Source organism: Callorhinchus milii, unplaced genomic scaffold (assembly GCF_018977255.1).
Source record: "Callorhinchus milii isolate IMCB2004 unplaced genomic scaffold, IMCB_Cmil_1.0 Scaffold21, whole genome shotgun sequence".
NCBI lineage: Eukaryota > Metazoa > Chordata > Chondrichthyes > Chimaeriformes > Callorhinchidae > Callorhinchus > Callorhinchus milii.
In genome coordinates, this window is record NW_024704762.1 from 6,427,733 (window position 1) to 6,451,158 (window position 23,426).

The window sequence follows — 23,426 nt, forward strand, 5'->3', positions numbered from 1 at the left end:
GTGCTAGTTTCATTTAGGTTCATGGTGGCTTAAGAGGAAGGAAACTCAAGAGAATGCAGGATCAGATAGATAGGAGCTCTCTGCAGACTGAAGCCCCGCTGTTTTTTTATTAAGCTGGATTGACAGATGTTATGCAGCCCAAAACCCCGCCCTTGCCAAGGGAGGAGAGCTTGGGATGTCTGGAAACCATGACACCAATGAGGGAGAAAAAGAGAAATGCGTACCTTTTGAGGTGATGGAGAACTCTTTATATAGAACGGGTTATTTGCCTGCTCCTGTTTCCTTACTTCCCGACGCTAAGAAGAGGGTGGGAGAGGAGAGAGGAAAAAAAAAGAACAAATTACATTTCGTTGGAAACTGCAAACCATCTTAAGGCAACTAAATGTGGGTAAGCAATTGGAGAGAAGTGAAACCATGAAGCTGAAAAATCTCACCACCAGAAACTGTGGCTTAAGTTAACATGTTGGTTACAGTTTCAACACCAGCCATTGTTCAAATTAAACAAATGAAAGGATCAAAATATATCAATTTAACGTTTCTAATGGCCAGGAGTGAGATATCAGAAGACTTCCGAAGGCCATACAATTGTAATTCAGCATAATCAGTACAAAAGGGCGGGGGAATTAATTGGTGAGGGGCAAACAGAAGGGAAGAAGCATGGAGGGGTCAACAACAATAAACACACACATGACACCAACCCACAAAAATTCCCTTGAAGCACATCACTTCATTGGATTTGAAAATACTAATTTGAGAGAAAACAAAATACACAGAATATATATTCGAAGCACAGCTGCTTTTCACTTGGTTATCAATTTCCCCTGAACATAGCAGTTACCCGAGCAAGCTCATCTTCATCCATCTCTGGCTGTCTGGGTTTCACGTGTCTGTGTTCCTCATCGTGAAATATTGTTTTCTTAGGCTTTTCATCATCAGAAGAGATTTCTGCAGGTGGTCTGTTGATCCAGACGTCGAGATCCAACCTGATGAGGAGAGAAGCGCTGAAAGTCACATTTCTATTTCAAGTCTGAAAATACATAGTGTCCAGGTTTACCATCATCTTTTGTTATATACCTGTGCTGCTGATGTGAGATAGTCAATGAGGTTGCCTTAGGTTATTAGCTGAGCATTCTGATGTTGAACAAACCTGTTGCATGCCTTATTCATAGAGTAGTTAAGGAAGTTCTCCACGACTTTTAAGAAGACTAGCACTGTGTACTTCTAAATATACAGTCTGTTCACGGGCATCTAGTTTCCTCTCAAATCCCTTTCCGCTGCAGTTGATGGCTCATCTTCTGACTCTTTCTTCATCACTCAAGTCACTCCTCCAGACTTGGTTCTATATTCCCCCTTTCTGCCTTCTCCACATCAATGGCCTCCCCTACTCTTCACCCCGACCCAATCAACTCTTTTGCTGATAACTCCATATTCATCAACCTTCTTCACATCAAGTGATCTTTTGTACACAGACCTCCACTCCTCTCGCGACCCAAGGGCAATCCACTAAATTGTGATCTCCCCCGCAGCCTTAGATTAACTCATGCACGTTATTTGGTAGACTCGCGTCAAAAATCAGAGGTCATTACCCATCTGGCAGTGGGACTTTCTTCTGTGCTTTGGGTGCTACTGGGTTAAGTTCTCCAGAAAACAGAGCAGTAACTTCCTCTGCCACAGGGATACCTTTCGCTTGAAGTTTCTGAACATATTTTATCAGCTGCAGAATACAGGATGCCTGGAAAAAAGGGAAAATAGCATTCGGATTCATTGAAAGATATTCGAAAGAGATAAAATTCAACTGCGTGCTAGTAGATTAGCAGTTTATTCAGGTTCAGTAGTCTGTTGACGTCCAGGGTCAAACAGAAAAAATAGCAACCCGAGCTACGGGTTTATTATTATTTATTATATGATATTGTTTATTTTACATACCCGTTCCTGAACTTCAAGGTCTGCATTCTGAACAAATTGTGGGAGCTTGTCGATCATCATCTGGGTTATTTCCTGAGCACCTTCCTGGTCCTCTGCTTGCTCCTTCTGTTGCAATACTGATGCATATAGCTTGGCAGCATTCTGTACATAGACCGCCTGGATGTGCCCTGGTAACGTGGTGACTTTAGGCATCATCATAGCTTCCAACGTTTGATTGGGCTCTTGAAGATGTCTGGAAAAGGTACACAAGTTAAAACTACACGTACGTACATCAACCTTTCGCACTCTTGCTGTTTGAAGCCTATTTTTGACAAAGAAGGATTGAGAGAGAAAAATTCCGAATTACATTTTTTTTGTGGTAAGTGTCCTGCTTTTCCACAGCCTAATTTGCATGAACAACAGCAACAACATGCATTTATATAGCGCCCATCCCGCAGAGTAGCATCCCGGAGTGCATGGAATAAAGTTGCAAACCAAAACATTTGCATTCCTGCTTTTGGCTGATATTACCAGAAAGTCCATGAACTATTAATGCTTTTTGATTTCTTTGCGATTGGCAGAATCTGAGTTGCTGACACACACATGGCAGTTTGTCAAACCCTTTTCTGTGTGTTTTCGCTGACGTGGCTTCTGCGCTCCACAAAAAACAATCTTAACATATTCGGGTTTTAAATCGAACACACAAATGCGATTGCCTGAAAGGGAGTCATAAAATAATGGACTTGAAAATGCTCCAACTCCTGCCGCACCTTCATAGGAATTGGCAATGTCAGAAATTTGATGAGATTTAAAACAAAGTTAACTTTAAAAGCCAAGATTTGACAGAACCTAAGAGGAAGCCCAGTTTTCCACCTTCCTGGGTGGAAATTTCCCTCTAACAAAATCGTACAGAACTAGAGCAGCATTCATTGTTGTTGGAGAAAACAAGAAAGTGAGGATTTCACCTCCAGCTAATATTGAAGTGTAGCTGCCAACTACTTTCCTCCATTTTGCCTTCTCCGACTCAAATTTTGAAAGCGACGACTATTTTTGTTGCTCACTCCCTTCGGTTTTTAAACATCGCAACAAGGGTTTCCCTGCTTCTTGGTTGCACGTGTTAATTGCTGTGCCAAAGCTAAGATTGTGAGGCGAGGTTTTAACTGAGGCAGCTTGTGGGTACTTTGCGAATATACAAAATGGTACGTGTGCGAGGGATACATACTCTGAGAATTCACCGCAGATCCAAGCTGCACCGTAGAGAACTTCACAGATCCCGTTCCTCTGCATGTTGCCAGCAAGCAGGTGAGCGTTGTCCAACAGCATAGCCATCTGGGAGACGGCGAACATTCGGATAGCTTTGACTCTGATGGCTACGTCTAACATTTGTGCTGCGATGAGGTGACCGTGTCGTGTTCCTTCCAGACGAGTCAGTTCCACCAGGATGCTTATATACCTGTGTTTTTTCAAAGGGTATAAATCAAATCACCAACAACAAATTACATTCGCAATAGCACCCTTTTCACGTCAGGATGCCTTAATGAAATCAAATCAGCAAAAAGAAGAAACGTTTCCACGTTATTCAGGGTTCATGTTGAAAGCGAAGTTATGTTACGCGCTGATTTATAGCCAGAACTCACCATTCAAAATTGGTGATGTACTGATAGTTGGACTGGCTGCAAATATCAATGATTTTTGTCAGCAGCTCGTCTCTGTATGTTGTACCTTCGGCTTTATCTACGTGAATCATCAGTTTCTTTACGATTTCCATCAGGTTCTTCTTTGAAACCTGTTAACATGACACACAAGTGTTATTTGAGCATCAGTGTGTGTGTGTGTATATATATAAAAAAATGCTGCAAAGTACTTGGAAATGGCTTCCTAATGTGAAACGGGTTCTATATCAAATGTAAGGATTATTATTATTACTGAGCCTTATCCATGATACTTTGCATTCTAACAGACAAGTTGGGTTTCAATCCACAGTACGTCTGCCTGTAAACATGCATGCAAGTGTGTGAATGTCACCGCAATCAATCAACCTGAGAAAGGACTTGCCATTTGGCAAGTTGCTAATGCGAAAACTATACCCCACCAGAAAATAAGGAGAGGTCATGTGGTGGTGGTGGGGCCGGAAATTAACCTACTTCTTGAGGAAGAAGTATTTCCTTTCCCTTGTTAAGGTTAGAAAACGTTTGTGGAAAGGAAAGCAGGTTTTGTGTCACAAAAAAGCAACGCAGATTTACCATCCCGTAGAGAAGGTCTAATGCTCGTAGTCGGATTGATTCATCCTTGTCGTCCAAGCACTGTAAAATAAGATCCTTGTGGGACTGCACAGACTTGGGGTGTGTTTTCAAAATCTTCGACATTGCCAGCAGACCCAGGTACTTCACTGAAAGACAGTTCAGAATCATTGAATCCTGGTCACGGTATAAATAAATGCTTTGAGGAACATCATTTTAACAATGTTTGCAACGGCCGCAATAAGGTTTATTTAGCAGTTTGACTTGCCTTATGTTGTGTCCTCAGCCATCGTGTGCTGAGCTTCCATTAAGAAGGCTCTTACTGTTCAAAATCCAATACTGAGCAAAATTCAAACAACTTGCATTTATATAACGCCCTTCACACCGGGTAGGGTCCCGGTCCGCTTAACATTGGCAGATTCTGACCTGAACTATCCCGAGAAATGAACTGATCGATCAACGTTATAAGCAACACAACTCTTTAACATGTAGCCACAGAGTGGCATCAGTGAGGCCAATTGGACTCCACAATCCAGACACCTCAACTGGGCAAAGAAAAGTGACACAGAGATTTAACCAAAGAAAACATCACAATGGCGCAAATGGTAAAAGCGGTGCCAAGTGCACATTCAATCATGTTCATGACCCTAAATTGTGATCCCAGCTGGCATAGTAGTAGGGATGATACAGTTATTAGTGCCCCAGCCTGGGAGACAGAAGAAAAAGTCAGCAGGGCTCAGTATCTGATTTCTACTCAGTAACTCCTTGCTGAAAAATGTCAGGCGAGGACATGATTGCTTTTCTGTGACTTCCCCTCACAGTCCAACGCTCCTTGCCCTCGGCTTGTACATGAAAAGTGGCTTAGATGAGTTACTCCGGATTGCAGAAAAATCTAGCCAATATAAAATAAAATATTCATTTCCCCAGCACGTGAAGGCAATTACTTACAGTTTTGGTCAGAATCTTCAATCAGAATTCGCAATTTCTGCACACAAAGCTAGAAGTAAGAAAGGAAGGTCAAGCTAGAGGTATGAGATCCACAACATGATACATCTGCAAATGTAGGGTAGATTTAGTAAAATTACATGATTTCGACAATAATTACCTTTATAAGGCACACCTTCCGATATTTAAGTAACTACAGCCTCTGAATATAAATCACCGATTCGCAGTAACCTTGCAGTAAGTAGCTTTCACCACAATTAAAACTTCAACGATTTTTATGGAATTAGGCAAATGGCCCAAGATAATAATGTGATGAAACGATATGGCAAAGTAATCATAAGATGAACGCTTTAAAGAATTCGAGAAGTTCTCAATTCAGGCCATATCCAAGACGCAGACGGTGGAACCCACAGAGCAGGCTTCATTATAATGCGAGTTTACTGATAGGGTGGACCCCGAAACTTCAGCAAGAAATCCAAAGTAACAGCAGAAAGCCCGCTGGCTCATTTCAAAATGCTCGACAACTTTTTGCACTCGAAAAAAAGATCGATTTCCAGGTTTTCGGGTTCTTCCCCACACCCCCCACACACAAACCAACCACACACCCATACCGCCATTGGCAGCGGCCCGATGATCCAGAAGTCAGCCAATTCGCTGTGTGCAAAAGTCAGCTAATATTTTGAAGCAAGCCAACTTTCTGAAGCGTGCAAAGGGAATGCTAACCAGTGATCATGTCCCATTGTAGCACTAATTGATGTTTTATGGAAAAAAAACACCAACTACTGTGTTATAAAGGAGGGCTCTACTGTATTTTGATCTAGGATGGTGTTGCAGTATGGCTGTTAAACACTTGGTACCTGAATGCTGGCACTGTGGTTCGGCATTCCCGAGGATAAGGAGATGAGAACTAGAGGAAAAGAAGATTAGTTTCATTATGTACATGTATAGTTTTTAAGCAGCTGCTGAAACAGTTGCTTTGAGCTTGTTACAAAACGCTCAAGCATTTTGCCAGTAAAGGTTACGTTAACATGATCTTTATATCCCCAATTCACTCCCATCACTAACTGAATGGCAGAAATAACTCCCACACCAATGCCCAACACTATATTCTCCAAGTGGTAATGACTTCAAGGTTGACATCGGCATATCCAAATGGGACTCCGACAGATGTTTTACACTTAATGGTGACCCCCTCACCCCCATCTCCCCCAACATAGTTTGTCTTCAATGAATAAGCCAGACAAGAAAAAGGAAAATGGTCTTGTCAGGGTTGAAAGAATTCCCCTCAATTTAAGAACTTGAAACACTTATGCTCGCTTAATACACTGACATTCTCCATTAAACTTGCTTAATCTTAGAAAACAAATTTCCTAGACCAACGCAATGCGGCATTCGATTTAAGTGCTTCAAAATTTCATGCACATAGCTCTTACTCTGGATTAAATGGGCTCACGCTAGTTGTACTTCTAAGATATTGGGAAATCTACGCTAACATACCTGGCTTCCAGACACATCAAATATATTGATTTTAATACCATTAAAACCCTTGCTTTCTCTTTTAAGCAAGCAACCACTTTCATTACCAACTGCATTGTCCCGACTTATGTTAAAGAGCCTCACTGCTTGGCCTTCTACTTTGCATAAATGAAACTCGAGTAAATATATAAACGTCTCCAGGGTACATTAGCAAATGATGCATCATCTTCCAGCAAAAGATATCATTAGATAGTTTCTCAAAGTAAACCAAATCCACAGCCTTCAACTACGGGCAGATATTTTCCAGCTCAATACTATATTTTAAGTTGTTACCAAAGAAGTCAATGTTTTTCATTTCACCGTAACACATTATCTTGTATTTGCAAAAAATCCCATGAACACAGAGGTATTATAACTGCGCCCCCCAACACCCCCCACGCAGGCTACACGCTCTACTGACTTTCACAAACGAATCTGCAAATGGAATACAGTGGAGATTTTGAAAATGATTGAATACTGTTTGTAATGCAAACTAATTTCTTAAATGCTATTCATCTTTACAATTAAATCCACACGTGTCTCTATTTTTCCAAACTTTTATTCCGAGTTCTTTTCTAATCCACATTCACTCACTGATTCTGCCGAGTTTGCCTCTTCTTGCTCTAGTATTCCCTCAGTGTTCAACTGTTCCTCTAAGTTACCCAATGCTCCTCACTACAAGACATATTACTGACCTTTCTCAAGTTGGACATTTTAAAAGAACCACACTAGGCTTAGAGTTGAATACACAATTGTGTGTTAAATGTTTAGCACGCAAACTCTGAGACTGGTTACAGACTGAATAGCACACTTTTTTTTAAGACCCCATAGGGATCACCTTAGGACATTACCTGCTATAACTGTGTTCACACATTCATACAAAAGGGACATCGCCGAGGTGCTGTTAAAAAAAGGAAAACATTTTCATTTATTAACAAACATATTTTGACATCACATGAACTTTCAAAGAGTTGATAGCAGATATTTATAAAACAATAAGATCACAAGAACAGTCTGCATGAAGAAGGCCCCTTGGCCCATAGCTGGTGTGAGGACTAGACTTATACATACGATATAGCAGAATAATTTAGGGATGAGATGTTTCCAAAATAAAACAACTCCTTATTAATTTAGATTTACAAATGACCACATTTTACATTGCATTTTCATCCTTCTTTTGTAAGCCACCATGCTCAAAACAAGGGGAAGCTAGTGTTACAATAAAACTATAGCCAAATTGCAGTTCCACTGTGTTTAAGAACAGTAACTGACTTCATTTGAGAAGGCTCAGTCTCACACCATAGCCTACAACGTGGTACATACATTGTGGGCTGAAGAGTTAAAAAAAAATCAGGCGATAACATCATTAACAAATCTAATCTTGAAAAGGCAGGAATGGTATTTGAAAAATTCAAATCCAGATTTTGTGCCACATTTTCCTTTGTTACATGCAGTTATTTTAGGACTGAGTAACACACAATTGAATACTTTTGATGCTCAGAAAATGAAGATAGATTTCCCGCTTTGTCAATTTGCAATGAGACTTAAGATAATTAAACTTTCAGCCTTCCAATAATCACTGCTGAAGATACTTGGACAGAAGAATGACGCAGTGACATATTTTAGTCTCCTGCACCTCAAGAGACTAGAGAAGCATTCAAATCGTCTCCACACACATACACACTTGCACTGAAGAAATACACTGTACCATAAATGGCAAGAATCACATGCAATTACTAACCTATGTATTAAATTTGTCAGTGGTTCAATGAGTTTCTTTCCCAATCGTGGTTCAAGTGGAGTAAGGGCTCCAAACTAAAATGGAATATCGCATTAGTAAATTGCAAGCTTGTGGTTAATGTTTATTAAAATTGTATAATAAATTCTAACAGTCATTAAAACCCCATTTAGCTGTAATAAAAGCAAGTCGAGCACTTGCTATTAGAGCTCTTTCTACAAGAGCTTTCCACAACTTTTTTTTTTAATTGTTGTCCTTTAGGAAATGGGATAGTTGGACAGAGAATTTTATCAAAGTAGGAAGTGCCTACAGGTTGAATTGTTACCAAATAATCTTACAAAAATCAATTGTATCAAAAAAAATTTAGAAACCAAAATTATATTGGGGGATGTAGAAGACTTAAGCAAATTGACAGATTACAGCATCTCCACGACAACCAGTGATTGTTCAGAGGTTTCTGGGCAGATTTTACAGTGGAAACAAGATTACCATCCCCCAAATTATTCATTTTACAATTAATAATACTCCATTAATCTATGCAATATAATAGGAAAGACAGACAGACAATCCTCCCCACCTCTCCAATTCCTAGTAGGAAGATAGTCAGAGAGACTAGCAAGAGCCACTTCGACGTGCTTAAAAGAAATCTGTACAATGTTATGCAATTGAGGGCACAGAGTACATTTTAAAGATGCGCAGGAAATTCAGTTTCGAGGGTGACAGAGATCAGATACCAAGAAAAGGAGTTGCATAACAAGCTGTTCTCTGATCCCCTGCAGATGCTCAGTGGGATTCAAAGAGTGCAATACAGAGAAATCTGATCCCAATCTCATCAGTCTTCAACCTCAATTGTTGGGCAAGTAAATCTCCTCTAATTGTTAGGTGGAAAAGCATCAAGGAAATGCACCTTATAGAACTTGTTCAGTTTTGTGGAAGAATCAAGCATATAATCAGCGTTAAATGGTTACACCAAACGCTTTTAGCCACCCTCACCACGTGAAAGGCACTGTATAAACGTGAATTGTATTGTATCATTTAGGAATTAGGGGAATGAAATTTTCCAGTAAGAAGCTTCCTATTAGCAGAACAGAGTTTGGGCAATTCAGTTCAGATTAAACTATCGTTGGAACGCAATGCAAAAAAGTATTTCCATTTATTATTACTATCCATTACCTACTATCTATTATTGTATTAACTAGCGTAAGCATATTTTTAGCAGGCGGCCTTGTTGGCAGCACTGAAGAAAGAACAGAGTGTGCAGTGGTGCTCTTTAAAACAAGGACACTCCCGCCATGCAAATAATAATAATCCTTGCATTTGATATAGCGTTTATCACATCTTCAAGGTGTCTCAAACTGCTTCACAGTATGTACTGTAAAGTGAATTGACTGTATGTTTTGTGGGTGAAACGCGGCAGCCAATTACGCACAGCAGCGTCCCAGTCGTGGATCAAGTGACCAAATAATTATATGTTTTTTTTTATTTTTGAATGAAAGCAATGGAACCTTGGTTATTCAGTGGGAGATGGATGGGCCCTTTCATAATCTATTCCACTGTACAATTAAGTTCCTCATTCATTTACAATTGAAAGCATTTGTTGAGGGACCTGTGGCAAAATACTGTTTCTGCAATAGGAAACCTGGTGCAAGTAACTTGTAGTTTCCTTCACTAATAGGAACCACACATTTCAGTACTCTTAACTGATCACTTCTCTTTCTTCCCCTCCACCAACACACCCCCAACCAAATATTTTCAAAAAGATATGTTTATATGGTTCAAGGAAAACTTACTAGTTTGATTATCTTAATGAGGACCCAGTTATTGGTCGATGAAGTCATCAGCTTGAAAAACAAGGGAGCGAGGGAAAGGTAATTCTTCGGATTGCGTCGAGCGAGCTCACAGATAACGTTCACAGCAGCAGACTGAACACCTGGAAGAAAACAAAGGTTTCCACAAATTAGCTTAGAAAGCATCTTTATGTTGGTCAGGAACTTGTAAAAACTTGTATTCTTTTGCGCCCTTTACGCAGGGTAGAGGCCCGGAGCGCTTGACAGTGCCAGAGTCTGACCCCGAGCCAGGGGGAGAGGGAGTGGGGAGGTGACCGTAAGCACAATCAAAAAGGAAGATCTTTAGGCAGGATTTTAAAGTGGGGAAGGAGTGGGTGAGGCGGAAGTCATCTAACACAAGATAATAAAACTCTAACCAGCATCTGGGTCCTCCAGCTTTTCTTTAAGGCGTGGGAATGCAGGCCGTAGGGATTCTGGATATTTGAGGAACACCTTGTACATAATAAGCACAGCTTTCTTCCTGATATAAGGCTTGGTGTGCGACATCTGTGGACCAAAACGATCACCAACTTTATTAACGTGTGAATGGAAGTGGAATAAATACAAAGGCGACATTCAAAAAAAGGTCACGCTCGGGTAGAGCACACTATGACAATAGATTCAACTCACCAGGGTCATGATGTCATTTGCCAAATCCCTGGCAAGATCTGGGGTAACAAAACAGGACAAGCCGGTCAAAGCGACTCCAGTATCGTACTGATTGGGGCTGCTGAGGTCCTGCGTGTATAGTAAAAACTTTCAATTAAATTTAAAACACCGCACGTTCAATGCTATGTTGCATTTCAATCACTCGCTGCTCAATAACATTTTATTAAACAAAAATGTATATTCGTCGTCTCAGCTTACCTTTCTAATCTGGTTGGTTGTCAACATGATAACATCGGTTCCTTCATAAAAACATTGAGACGCAGCCAGGTATCCAATTCTCTGCGACGAAGAGAGGGCAGAATTTAATCCAAACTCACGGTGGTTCCCAGCAGCATGACGAGACAATTCCAACAACAAAACACCTGCTTAGGTTACTCCATAATAACATACATAAGAATTGCTAGATGAAAGAAGTCCAAGGGCCATCCAGTTTGCCTTCCACCATCCTGGCAGTCGCATGTACATGTCACGCCCCAAACTATATACTATATAGTCCCCTGGGCCTTGGGACATCCTCCTGACGTTAAAAGCACTATACAAATATAATTTTGTATTGCATATCCCAAGATATTATTTCTAAAATAAATCTTTCTCATTTGCTTTTGAAGGAATTGAAACTTTCTGCTTCCACCATCTGTCTCCCTAAGGAGCTGTTCCATAAATTTACTACCTGCTCACTGAAATAGTGATCATGCCATAATCAAACAATCGATTCCCAATTTTTTTTTCTCCTCTTCAAGAGGAACAGCAGAATCCAGACGCAGAATAATTACTTTGAAGGGGTTGAGTTAGAAATAACTGGAAGTTGAAAGGTGGAAAACAATTTTTTTAAAAAATTAAGGCCAAGGGTATGATTCCTTAAACATAAAGGGATGCATAAGTGACTCAAGTTCTTGTAGAATATATAATGCAAAATAAAACTTTTGAAAAGAAACTTCACAGTTGGATGCTGAAGCAGTGATTAACATAACAATAATTCTGACTGTGGCCCCAAAAGTTAATAATACTGGTTATATAAACTTACATAAATCCTAATAGATACTGACATGTGTTAGGTTAAAAAGGGATCCACATTAGGACAGAGTTCTTTTTATAAATGATGAAAACAAGGTGAAGGATTAGCGCCTGAAAGTTTAGTGAAAGTTTGTTTAAAAAAAAGCAAGCTAGATCAAGGCAAAGTGGTGCTTGAGTTTTTAAACAGCTTTGAAAGTGCAGGGAATTTCACTCCAACCCAAAGAGGGAGGTGTAATACACTACATTTGTTGAATAGAAATTTGTTTAATAGAAATATCTATCATTTAAGTGGTGTGTTGAAAATTAGCCTTGAGGGTTCAGACCCTTAAAACCGAGCCCATGGTGCAAGAGGGCAGGCAACTCTAGTAAGTCCGGGATTGATAACGATTTGATACTTCAGAGGCAGCAATTCAGCATGCAGTCAAAACAGATGAAATATGGGTATAACACTCAATGTGACATCAGTCACGTGTTCTCAGATACCAGAAGGTAGTGTGTCCCATCATTCTGGATGTGAAACTAGGAAGTGATCAACTTGCTCTATCTAGACTTCACGTGGAAGAACAAAGCAGCATGAACTGCAATGGGTGCTGCAGAGATTGCCAGCAAACAACATGCACAGACTCTGGTAAAGGTACCAATGACCAATCTGAATATTGCCAAGGCCGCAACCACTTACAGCTCACATAAACCTAGCAGGTTACATTTGCTGCACCTGTGGCAACCAAACCACTAGATGAAAGGAACTTTACCTTGAATGTAAACTTTGAAGAACTCATCACTTCAATGATGTTGAAAGCAGCCCAGCTGATATCGTATCCCAGCATTTGCAGCTATTCAGAAAGAAAAAAATCTCATCATCAGCACATTAATGCAATAGGATTTCAAGTCGTTTACGCATCTGAGATCTTAAAATAGGTAAATGCTTTCAAGTGAATAGGAACTCAATCATTTTGATGTTAAAACAAGAATTTCAATTAGAAAATCATTTAATCAACTAAAACGAGCCTTCAAACAAAACTTCTGTACAATGAAGCAGAATAAAACAAGATGCTCTGTTGAGCATGGATAACATCCAGTCCCACATCAGTTTTACTATTAGTATTTATCTTTTTTTGGGGGGTGCGGGGGGAAAGCGAGAGATAGGGAATGCAAGGATAATTTTAAGCAATCAATATACGGTAATTAACCCCTCACAAAGCTAAAATAATATGGGAAGGAATCAACGAGGGAAGCTTCCAAATAAGCGAGCTTCTAATACCTTCTTGAAAATGTCTTGACATTTTATAGTTGGCATACTCTGATAATTACTTAATGCTCAGAAAAACCAGCATGGCCTAAATCTCTGCACAATTGATTTAAATGGCAGTGTGTAAAGTCTAAGAAGTTTGATGTATAAATTCATGCTGTACTTACGTATGCAAGTTTAATGACAGCATTTGCCTTGACTGCAATATTATCCTGTTTGAGTTCTTGTTTGATTTCATCAATGCCCTGGGAAATGTATTTGGCCTGAAATCAAGAAAACACAAAAGCAATGTTAACGATCATACTCAGAGGTGGAAGAAAGTTCTTTTGAAAAGGCAGTTGAAAAGCTACCAATCGTCATTGTGTGCAAAATATTAGGTTTTAAAAAAATTTGATATGTAGCAACAATGTGTTCTCATAGCACAAAGATTCAGGAAGAAAAACTTAATTGGTGAAAGAGTATGGACAATAATTTATGGGGGGGGGAAAGGGTGTTGCAGTAACAAACTATGATATGTTTGTTGTTAACATTTCAAATTGAGGGTCGCAGGTTAATGTATTAAATGATAACTGCACTTCGAAATGTTTTCTTTTCCAAAATAAAATCAAGGAAAAAAGTTATTCAGCAACACAAGGGATAATATTTTCTGTGATTGCATTGAATTAATCGGACATAAATTCTGGTGAGGTAGTAAAGAAAAGGTTTATCCCACACTTGTATATGTGCCTTTACTACTTGTCTCTCTTACCCCAGCGTAACCCATGGCAACCCCATAATCATGACTAAATTCTGCTGTGATTTATGAGATTATGATTCCATTGCTGCTGGACATAACTTCTAAATCATTTCTTTCTTTCTCGCTCGAGCAGATGACTCATGGAGCTTAAAAAAAAATCCCATCTTTTCTTAACAGGCCAAAGGGGCTAATTTTGATGAATCATTGCTATAACAGGTCCTTCCACGAGTTGTATTAAATTCAGTAGGCTGAAACACCAGGCTGTTCTGATCATCTGGGGACTCAATACTTTTGAGTCTGGTATCTGGAATCCTAACTGGGTATATTTTCGAGACTAATAAATCTTGGGCTTTTCCCTTTGACATATGCTGCAACAAGTCAGCCATCTGCTAATGGCAAGAATGTATTTGATGTTTTGTTCGCATGAAAATGCATAAACACAGATAACTTCAAGGTCTTTTAAGATCACCATTACCCAGTACTGTATACACTGAGCTCGAGACGTCAGATTTCACATGCTGGCCGCCAGAGTGAATGCTTAGCAGGAGTGCTCTGTGCCAAATACTGTACCTCTTACGTAACACCAACAACAAAACATTATGTGCCCAAGTCTGTGTGTGCTCAGAGCGAGTTGGACTTGTTCAAACATCACTATTTCAGGCCATTCTGAACTACTCATTTCCTGAATGAAGGAGAAGTCTTATTAATGTTGACTCACTCTGTATGAAAATTGAGATTCCATGCCAAAGATACATCAGGTAAGCTTGCTCACTTGGAACGCGTTACACTGTTCAACTTGTCTCTTTGCTTGATATTACTCTTCGTATAGAGTTTTCAGTTAATTCCAAAGGTAACAGTGTCATTTAAGAAATTGAAAAGTATGCTAACTTTTGGATTTAAAGGAGACGGAGAAGGGTTTTTTTTTAAAAAAAAGAAAAGAACACATTAGGATCCTTCCATTTTTCACTAGTTTTGACATGGGTCTTGATGATGGTTACAGATTGAAAACACTGATCAACATAGAAGGTACGTAAGTGATTACATCAAACCCCGCTGTGCCATTTAGTTAATACATAATGAACACCCTTGCTACGTCCCTTCAAAGCTCCAAGCGTTTAACCAACAAGGAATTTAATGCCAGACAACTTGAATGTTAAGGAAGGGATATTGAATGATGATTTGAACCAGTGGCAGCTTTATCTTTAAGCTTCTTAAGTTGTTTTTCTGCTGCGAGAACTGGAAGGGAGAGTTCAAGGCTTCTGCATCTTTCGTAGCTTTGATCAGGAAGCCATTTGGGATTTTGAAATCAACTTCATTATAAATATTGGAAGGAATTCACTGTGCTAGATTAGGGTCGATTGCAAGGCACCAAAATAACCATTTATAATATTGCGTAAAAGTACGTCCTGTGGTAGATATGTTTTTCGAAGCGATACAAAAGGTAGAGAGTAAATTAATTGAACAAAAACCTGAATCTCACAGGATGGCGATATGACGTTTAAAAAAATGGGCATCACTGACTAACAGAAACAACATACACGTGATAAACACAGAGATGCAGGAACACTTACGATAGACCATTATGAATCATGCGATAAAGGACAAACGATTCTTGCGATTTTTCCCATGTGATTGCTGACACAGGCTATTCAGAACAATGAAGAAACATGGATTTCACTTACACTTCTTCTTTCAACTGATTAAGTTCAAGCTAAAGCTGAAGTGGCTAACGAGTTAATTTGAATACACGGATATTCAATACGTTTTTTCCAATCTTTAGGAGCTCCAAAGAATTTTTTTTTTAAAAAAAAGTCCCCAAGTAAACTCAAAACTTAAGGCACAGGGTAGCACTCCGGGACGCTACCCAGTGTGAAGGGCGCTATATAAATGCAAGTTGCTGTATTTCAGTTATGTTAATACACCATTTTCTAAATCTATTCTAAAACTAAAAATTCTGTTTGCATTACTTGGGCAAAATGAGTTTTTAAAAACAGAGACGCTGAAATCGGGGCTTTGCATACATTGCAGCCATTTCAATTGGAGAATCCAGTACAATCCAGTACAGGAGTCCTGTAGCTCAGTGGTTAGAGCACTCGCTTTGCAAGTGAGAGTTCAATTCCAGGCAGAGGGCGAAACCTTGGGCAAGTTTCCTTACTCCACACAGAGCCTAATAATAATCCCTCCAAAACAAAACAATAATAAATTGGTCATTTTCAAACTACGACTGTTTGTGGGACATTGCTGTGCGCAATTGGCTGCCGCGTTCGCCCACAAATATACAGTCAATTCACTTTACAGTGTGTTCTGTGAAGCGCTTTGGGACGTCCTCCCGACGTGAAAAGCGCTATATCAAATGCAAGGATTATTATTATTATTAACACGTGGTACATTGTCAAAACCTCACATTTGACAGTTTAGATAGCATTTTTGTCATTACATTCTAAAGCAGCATTAGTATTTTTGGCGCATTTATACTAACCAAACAACTGAATTCTTGTTTGTATTCAAACATGCAACCAGGTCAGTGCCTGCTTGAAAAACTCAAAACAGCACTTCAAATAGACGTCACACCAAAACTAATGAGATACAATGCATAAATCAGCTGAACGGATAATGCATGAGCAAATAGTGCCAGAAGTAGAATATAAAATCACACCTATGGGTATTCATTAATATCACATTTATTAAGAACCAATTTGGAAAACGTGTTAAAATAATGCAGGATTGGTAGCGTTATTTGGTTCCATTACAAATAAAGAAGACAAGTTCTTAGTGCAACAGCATTGTAAGACGTTTCTTCCATTTTTAAGGTAGTTCTCCTTCCATTCTACAGTCAATGGTGGGCACAAGAGATCCTACAGATGCAACTTCAAGCAAATTCCAAGATGGATAAATCCAAGATGGATTCAATCTTGCAATCCATTGGTAGGCTTGCAAGATTGAATCCATTCCTCCGTCCAAGATATACCACTATCGGCGGTGTTAAAAGCTATGCGGTTATTGAGAGATTACATTTTTAAGGTGCATGCTATATACTTCTCCAAACCTGAATGCCTTTGGATGTCCATTATATCTAACAAAATAATGAAACATTATCAAAAGGATTCTTGGTTTTAAAGATCAATTGCCAATTGCTGCTGGAATCATCACAAGCCAGTTAAATATCACTGAGCTTCAGTGTTACTTTTTTTCCCCAACTTTCCACTGCACTAGCTCATCGATTGATAAAGAAAAAGCCGCTGGGAGTACTTTCTGCTCAAAGTATTTCCTAGACAAAATATTGTCATATCAGTAATATACCTTCTTTCTAAGGTAATGTACATGTACCAGCTCCTTCTATCCAACCATGCTCTACAAACATGCATTAAAAGGAAGTTTCAGACCATTCCCATGAGGAGCTGCCTAACTTCATGAAGTACAGAACTACCAGCAATCAGCCATCCAGAGTCCCCTTGAATAAAGAATAATAATAATCCTTGCATTTGATATAGCGCTTTTTCAAATCTTCTAGACGTCTCAAGAGTGCTTCACAGAATAGACCATAAAGTGAATTGCCTGTATATTTGTGGGCGAAACGTGGCAGCCAATGCTTCCAGTGTTTCCATTTTCAGGAAGTCATTGGTCAATCAATGAAACTCATTATGACAAAATTAATCTTCAGAATAGTCAATGTTATTAAGGTACATCTAAATAGAATGTGCACGTGAGTCTGGGGTGAAACAAGTGGATCATTAAAATCATAGTGTGAATATCTAACCTGCCAGTACCTATGAAATGCTATGAACACAACAGAAGCCAAAGTCACAGGTCTGTAAAAACAATTCATTTTTATTGTTGCGACTACAATACTGTTGCTTAATACTGTAACAGGCTTCGATTTAAAAATACCGAAGCTTTGCAATACCCAAGCTACGCTATGCAACATATCCTCCACATAAAGAACAGTTATAAAGGTCGTTGCGTTCTCATGATATCAGCGCCAATTCCTGATTTCGAAAATAAAAACCATCATCTGGGTTGAAAGCCAAAACCTGCTCACATAAGCTGCTTTCTTCCATCCCATTTTCTGTTCAAACTAAGTTATTCAAATTTGCATCTTTTGTTAAAAATTGTAAATGTTTTTTTTTAAACCAAGATGACGTACACATACACATATGCAGGAGAGAGAGAGAGGTGTATGAAATCTTGTTGTTGTATTGAGCTGTACAAAGTAGTCAGTGGTGAGAAGCTTAGAAGTTACTATAGTACATCTTGAGGATTTCTACAGTCTTGCATAAAATGCATTTTACTCTTACATTAAAGCTGTGACTACCTGGTTAAAAAGCTGTCACATGTAACAAAGTTATCCGTATCATCTTCCACTATGTTATCTCAGTGGCCAACACAACAGAACCCATAGACTCCATTTGCTCACAAGCACAGGCCTTCACAAAGAACAACAACAAATTGCATTTACGTAGCTGCCTTTCACGTCAGGAGGACATCCCGAGGAGCTGGATAGTGAAGGGTTTGCAGTGAATAAACCACTGAAGTAAAATCTGAGCTAGCAGTAAAATGAAAAGTAATGCACAGTTATTTTAAAAGGCACAGCTGAGCTATTTGTTGTTGGCATTAGTAAGTATTTTTAACCTAATTTTTCAAAAAAAATCCAAACTAAATCAATAAGGCAACAAATGTATTGAGCTGCTTGGATTGTACTTATAACATTCTTAGTCGCCACTGGCGCCCGTGCAGCAATGCAAATATAGCTCAAATGCTATCAATTGCTGCATTTCGTCCACAAAACATAATCAATTCACTTTACAGTATATTCTGTGAAACGCTTTGAGACATCTGAATGTCGTGATAAGGCACTATATATATATATATATATATCAAGTGCAAGGATTATTGTGTTATTATTATCAGGCTTCGTACAGCATTATTTTCAAGTTTCTGACCAAACCATCATCATTCTAACCATCATTCTAACCCACGTTTGTACCAGAACCAGGAATAACTTTGAAGCAGTTGCAATTAGGTTCAAAGCTAACCTTCTTAAGAGGTATGTCAAGAAATTACCTGCAGGAAATTGTTCACCCAGTAAATAAATACAGATTATGTATTGCACTTGCATTTTTAATCAAGAAGCTAATTAACATCAAAGAGCAAAATAAAATTGAAAAATCCCTTTAATACAAATTTCAACTCCTAGCTTGAACCTCAGTCCAGCAGATTGGTTCGTTCCATTGAATAGTGCTATCAGCATGAGAAAATTCCACCCTTTTATAACATATGCCAATGGCCAAAAGTTATTTTACACAATGAGGACTGAATAGTGTAAAACTGAGAGCCTATTTTTTGCCTCTCACTCTGACCCCACTTCATTGCATTTATTTGTTTTTCTATACAGGGATCCTTGTAAATATAGCCATGCGTCAATATTTTTTAAAGTGAATCATTTCCCCTTAAACTGCAGCAGTTAAATAGTAAACAAGCAAACCTGGCAAATCTGATTGTATACACATTATTTAAAAAACAAACAATTTTTTTGGCGGTTTATAAGCTCAATGTAGTTAAGACCAAGTTTGGTGGAAAAGAACATTGCTTAGTTTAAAAGCTAACTCATAATAATGGATAATATCTACTATTCCACAAATGAAAAACATAGGGCCAAATGACACTGTGTTAATCCTCCCAATGGAAACTGACCTCCAACCTTCCACTGAAGCTGGAATGTGTTTTCTGTGATAAAACTTGCTCATTCAGTCCACCAGTAGTTTAATAAGAGACTTACTTCACGAGGTATTCAATCTGTGTACTGCACTAGAGCAATATAAAATACACAGTAGACAGAATTTTTTAAATACTGATTCAGGAACAATATGAAGGGCTGACACCCTTAGCACAGTACACAACTGTGCCTGAAAAGTATTGTGGAGAAACAAGATAAGTCGACAACTTGTTAGGTGATACCAGGCACAGGCTGCAACTGACTTTGACAGAAGGAAAAACAGAGCAGAGCGCCACAATTTGGAGGTCTTGCAAAAAAATGAATTATGGATGAGACGATGTGGTAAGTCTGAATGTCAATGTGCTTATTTCCATCAAATAGATACTAGACTGGGTACAGCAGTTAAGCTAAGTTTATATGATGGTTCTTATAGAACCAGAAGTGATGATATTGGAAAATAATAGCAAATATAAAATTAAACAGAATATTTTGTTAGGATTTCTGCAAATGGAATGATAAGAGACAGAAATAAGTGTTTAGTAAGCCAATCAGGCAATCCTGCTAGCTAATGTTTAAATTTGGAGAAAGATAGATCTGAAAGTAGGGCAAATTACCATCTGATTTTGTTATTGTACAATATATTGGCAAACAAATTCAAATTTTTGACACGAAAGGATTCAATCATATTGTTTATTTTTTATGCAAAAACATCATGAATCTGAAAGCTAATTGTGGCCAAAGAAATATGCAGCATTTCTAAGGCTTCACCTTTTTCAAATCATGATGTTTTGCACCTACCAAAACAGAGAAGATAATATGCTGACTCTATGCACCTGACTGGGTTATTCAGTTACTTGTTCCCACAGCACTGGCTAAGGAAAATTGAGTAAATGGAGAATCATGTTGTGCTTTTAACTTGGAGCCTAGAACAGGAACTCAGGTTTGCATAAACACTGGACCCAACCTACAAAAATCTTAATAAGGATGTTGGCCACAGAAGGAATACAATTTATACAATTGAACAGTATGTCCATTCCTACTTGTGATTATACTTTTTTTAAAAAAAGTCTGAAAAATCTGAAGCTTTAGTTCACTTAGCAACAATAACCGTGTCTTTGATAATCTTCCCACCTCCTGCCCTGTTCCCCTCCACCCAACCCGCAGCTTGGATGCAAACCCCTCATTATGCAACTCCTTGGGACATCCTCCCGACGTGAAATGCAATTTGTTGTTGTAAATGCAACAACAATTTGCATTTACATAATGCCCTTCATGCAAGTAACTTCTCATATTGCCTGAACTTGCTGAATTAAGATGCTAACATGCAGCCTCTTTTAAACATGCGTAATGCTAAGTAGATTCTCTCGATCTGGTTCTCAGCAATGCGCACGTCCGTTTTCAAATTATTATCTGAAAAGATTCTTTCTTCCCCCACCCACCCAAACCCCAGAGCAAAATAAAACCAGCACAAACACAGTACTGTTGTTATCCATGAAAATTGTGCTGTGACTTCAGTAAAAGAAAATCCAATAAAATTTGGCCTATTCCTACGACACTAATAGAATTTGCAGACTCCCAAAGAGTAGATACAATTCAGCCTTCAGCCATACGGCATCCACATTTTTCCATCCACCCTGTTCGACTTGATATTTGATATGTGTTCGCGGTTCAATCCTGTTGCAATATAATATTCGCAATTTTAATGTGTATGCTTCTGTCAAGACAACACACAATGTTTTAAAATTATACATTCAATATTTTAAATGAACAGAATATTTGATGCTAAAACTGAACAAATGTACATAGCGTGCCATGGTGTACTAAATAAACTCATCACCCAGATCGAGCATAGATGTGCTGGGCTCACAGAGGCTGGTTTTATTAAAATTCGTATATAGGCTGCAATTACTTCTTGGTAATAATTTTCATGAGGCTTTGGTAAAGTGGCAAATTAATTCTGTCATGGTTTCAATCTGTTGGTACAGTATTCAATAAGCAGGACAGTAATGTTATTGGTGAAAAACAAGTTTATCCAAGTTCCTGAAAACTCACTCATCGGGTGCTAATCTGTCAGAGGATATAATCAGGACATAAACAAAGGTTTGACAACCCTATGTCACATCAAGTATACCACGTCAGAACAGCAGTTCAACACTAGTTTCAATCACATACACTAGTTATTCTTAACACACAAGAAATTACTCAACCTGACATAGTGCACTTAAGTTTCACACCTGAAAATCAACATTTCCAGCTTCACCTGAGCTTAATGCTCTGTTTTACATACATTTCAAGATATGCAACGAGAAATTGGTACACTGTATAAATATGTTTGAAGCAAAATGCCCAAACCCAAACCAGGAGAAATGAAGAAAAGGTGGTGGGCTTTTGTTTTTGTTGCATTTACCAGCTGGTGGGTCAATGTAAACCAGTCCTTGAGGTAATAACAAGAACAAAAAAATTACATTTGTATAGCGCCTTTCAAGTAGGGAGGATTTCCGAAGGCGCTGGACAATCGGTGTTTCGGACCCGAGCTGGGAGACCGGGGAGGGTGAAAGCTGGAGGGTGGAGGGAGGGGGAAGGAGGGTGATCAAAGGCACAGTCGAAGAGGAGGATCTTGAGATGGTTAAACCCACTGAGTAGCTGATGGTACCCAAAAAAACGGGGAGGAGGAGGAGGGAGGGTGGGAGAGGGGAAGAAAGAGGAGGGGGAGGGGAAGGAGAGGGGGGGAGAGAGGGGGAGGGGAAGGAGAGGGGGGGAGAGAGAGGGAGGGGAAGGAGAGGGGGGGAGAGAGAGGGAGGGGAAGGAGAGGGGGGGAGAGAGAGGGAGGGGAAGGAGAGGGGGGGAGAGAGAGGGAGGGGAAGGAGAGGGGGGAGAGAGAGGGAGGGGAAGGAGAGGGGGGGAGAGAGGGGAGGAGGGGAAGGAGAGGGGGGGAGAGAGAGGAGGGGAAGGAGAGGGAGGGAGAGAGAGGGAGGGGAAGGAGAGGGAGGGAGAGAGAGGGAGGGAAGGAGAGGGAGGGAGAGAGAGGGAGGGGAAGGAGAGGGGGGGAGAGAGAGGGGGGGGAGAGAGAGGGAGGGGAAGGAGAGGGGGGTGCGGAAGGAGAGGGGGGGGGAAGGAGAGGTGCGGAAGGCGAGCGAGGGTGTGTGTGTGTGGGGGGGGGGCGGATGGAAAAGGAAGAAAAAAGTGGGTCATCGTCGCACCTGAAGTTTCATGTGTGTGTGTGTGTGTGTGTATATAGATATCTCTCTCCAGGCCGCGGACCCGAAAAGGTTTGACTCGCTTCCCTGTCCGCAGAGATGCTGCCTGACCTGCTGCTGAGTGTTTCCCAGCCGTTTCTCTTCTTGTTTCGGATTCCCAGCAGCTGCAGGGTTTGGTGGGGTGGGGGGGGGGGGTTATGGATACATACATACATACATACATACAGGCCTCGGGCCGGGCTGTCAATTTACATTCTTCCCCCCCCCCCCCTCTCCTCTCCCTCCCTCCCTCTCTCCCTCCACACCTTCTCCTCAGGTCCTTACCTCATCCTCCTTGTGGTTCCTGATGCCGCGGACCAGGTCCTGCAGGTTCTTGTCGAACATTCGGTCGATGCTGCCTTTGACGATCTTCAGCGCCATGTTTGTGAGGGAAAGATGAGGAGGGAGAGAGTGTGTGTGTGTGTTGGGGGGGAGAGAAGGGGAGGGTTTGTCCCAATATTTAACGAGTCTAAACCGTTACCGCCGCCTCCCGGTACCGTCAGACATCACTCGATACCGTGTGTGTGGGGGAGGGGGGCTATAGTGAGAGAGAGAGAGAGAGAGAGACGCCACCGGGGAGGTGTTGCCTGGGCCGTTACCCTCCTCTGTCCTGTCCCCCTCCTCCTCCCCCCCCCACCGC

At 40.0% G+C, this 23,426-nt stretch overlaps 1 protein-coding gene across 3 annotated transcripts in view; it reads right to left on the reverse strand.

Moving 5' to 3' along the window:
- The window catches only part of ap3d1 (adaptor related protein complex 3 subunit delta 1), a 36,774-nt gene extending 13,348 nt beyond the window's left edge, over positions 1 to 23,426 (reverse strand). For all 3 annotated transcript variants that reach the window (XM_042342639.1, XM_042342640.1, XM_042342638.1), the window contains exons 1-18: positions 23,072 to 23,426; positions 13,269 to 13,364; positions 12,605 to 12,685; positions 11,037 to 11,117; positions 10,800 to 10,907; positions 10,547 to 10,676; positions 10,134 to 10,273; positions 8,347 to 8,420; positions 7,457 to 7,506; positions 5,948 to 5,997; positions 5,094 to 5,142; positions 4,149 to 4,294; positions 3,543 to 3,691; positions 3,128 to 3,358; positions 1,927 to 2,158; positions 1,587 to 1,732; positions 839 to 983; positions 225 to 296 (exon numbers count right to left, since the gene is read on the reverse strand). In XM_042342639.1, coding sequence (XP_042198573.1) covers positions 225 to 296; positions 839 to 983; positions 1,587 to 1,732; positions 1,927 to 2,158; positions 3,128 to 3,358; positions 3,543 to 3,691; positions 4,149 to 4,294; positions 5,094 to 5,142; positions 5,948 to 5,997; positions 7,457 to 7,506; positions 8,347 to 8,420; positions 10,134 to 10,273; positions 10,547 to 10,676; positions 10,800 to 10,907; positions 11,037 to 11,117; positions 12,605 to 12,685; positions 13,269 to 13,364; positions 23,072 to 23,167 — 2,076 coding nt within the window. In that variant the 5' untranslated portion in view covers positions 23,168 to 23,426. The remainder of the gene's footprint in view (positions 1 to 224; positions 297 to 838; positions 984 to 1,586; positions 1,733 to 1,926; positions 2,159 to 3,127; positions 3,359 to 3,542; positions 3,692 to 4,148; positions 4,295 to 5,093; positions 5,143 to 5,947; positions 5,998 to 7,456; positions 7,507 to 8,346; positions 8,421 to 10,133; positions 10,274 to 10,546; positions 10,677 to 10,799; positions 10,908 to 11,036; positions 11,118 to 12,604; positions 12,686 to 13,268; positions 13,365 to 23,071) is intronic.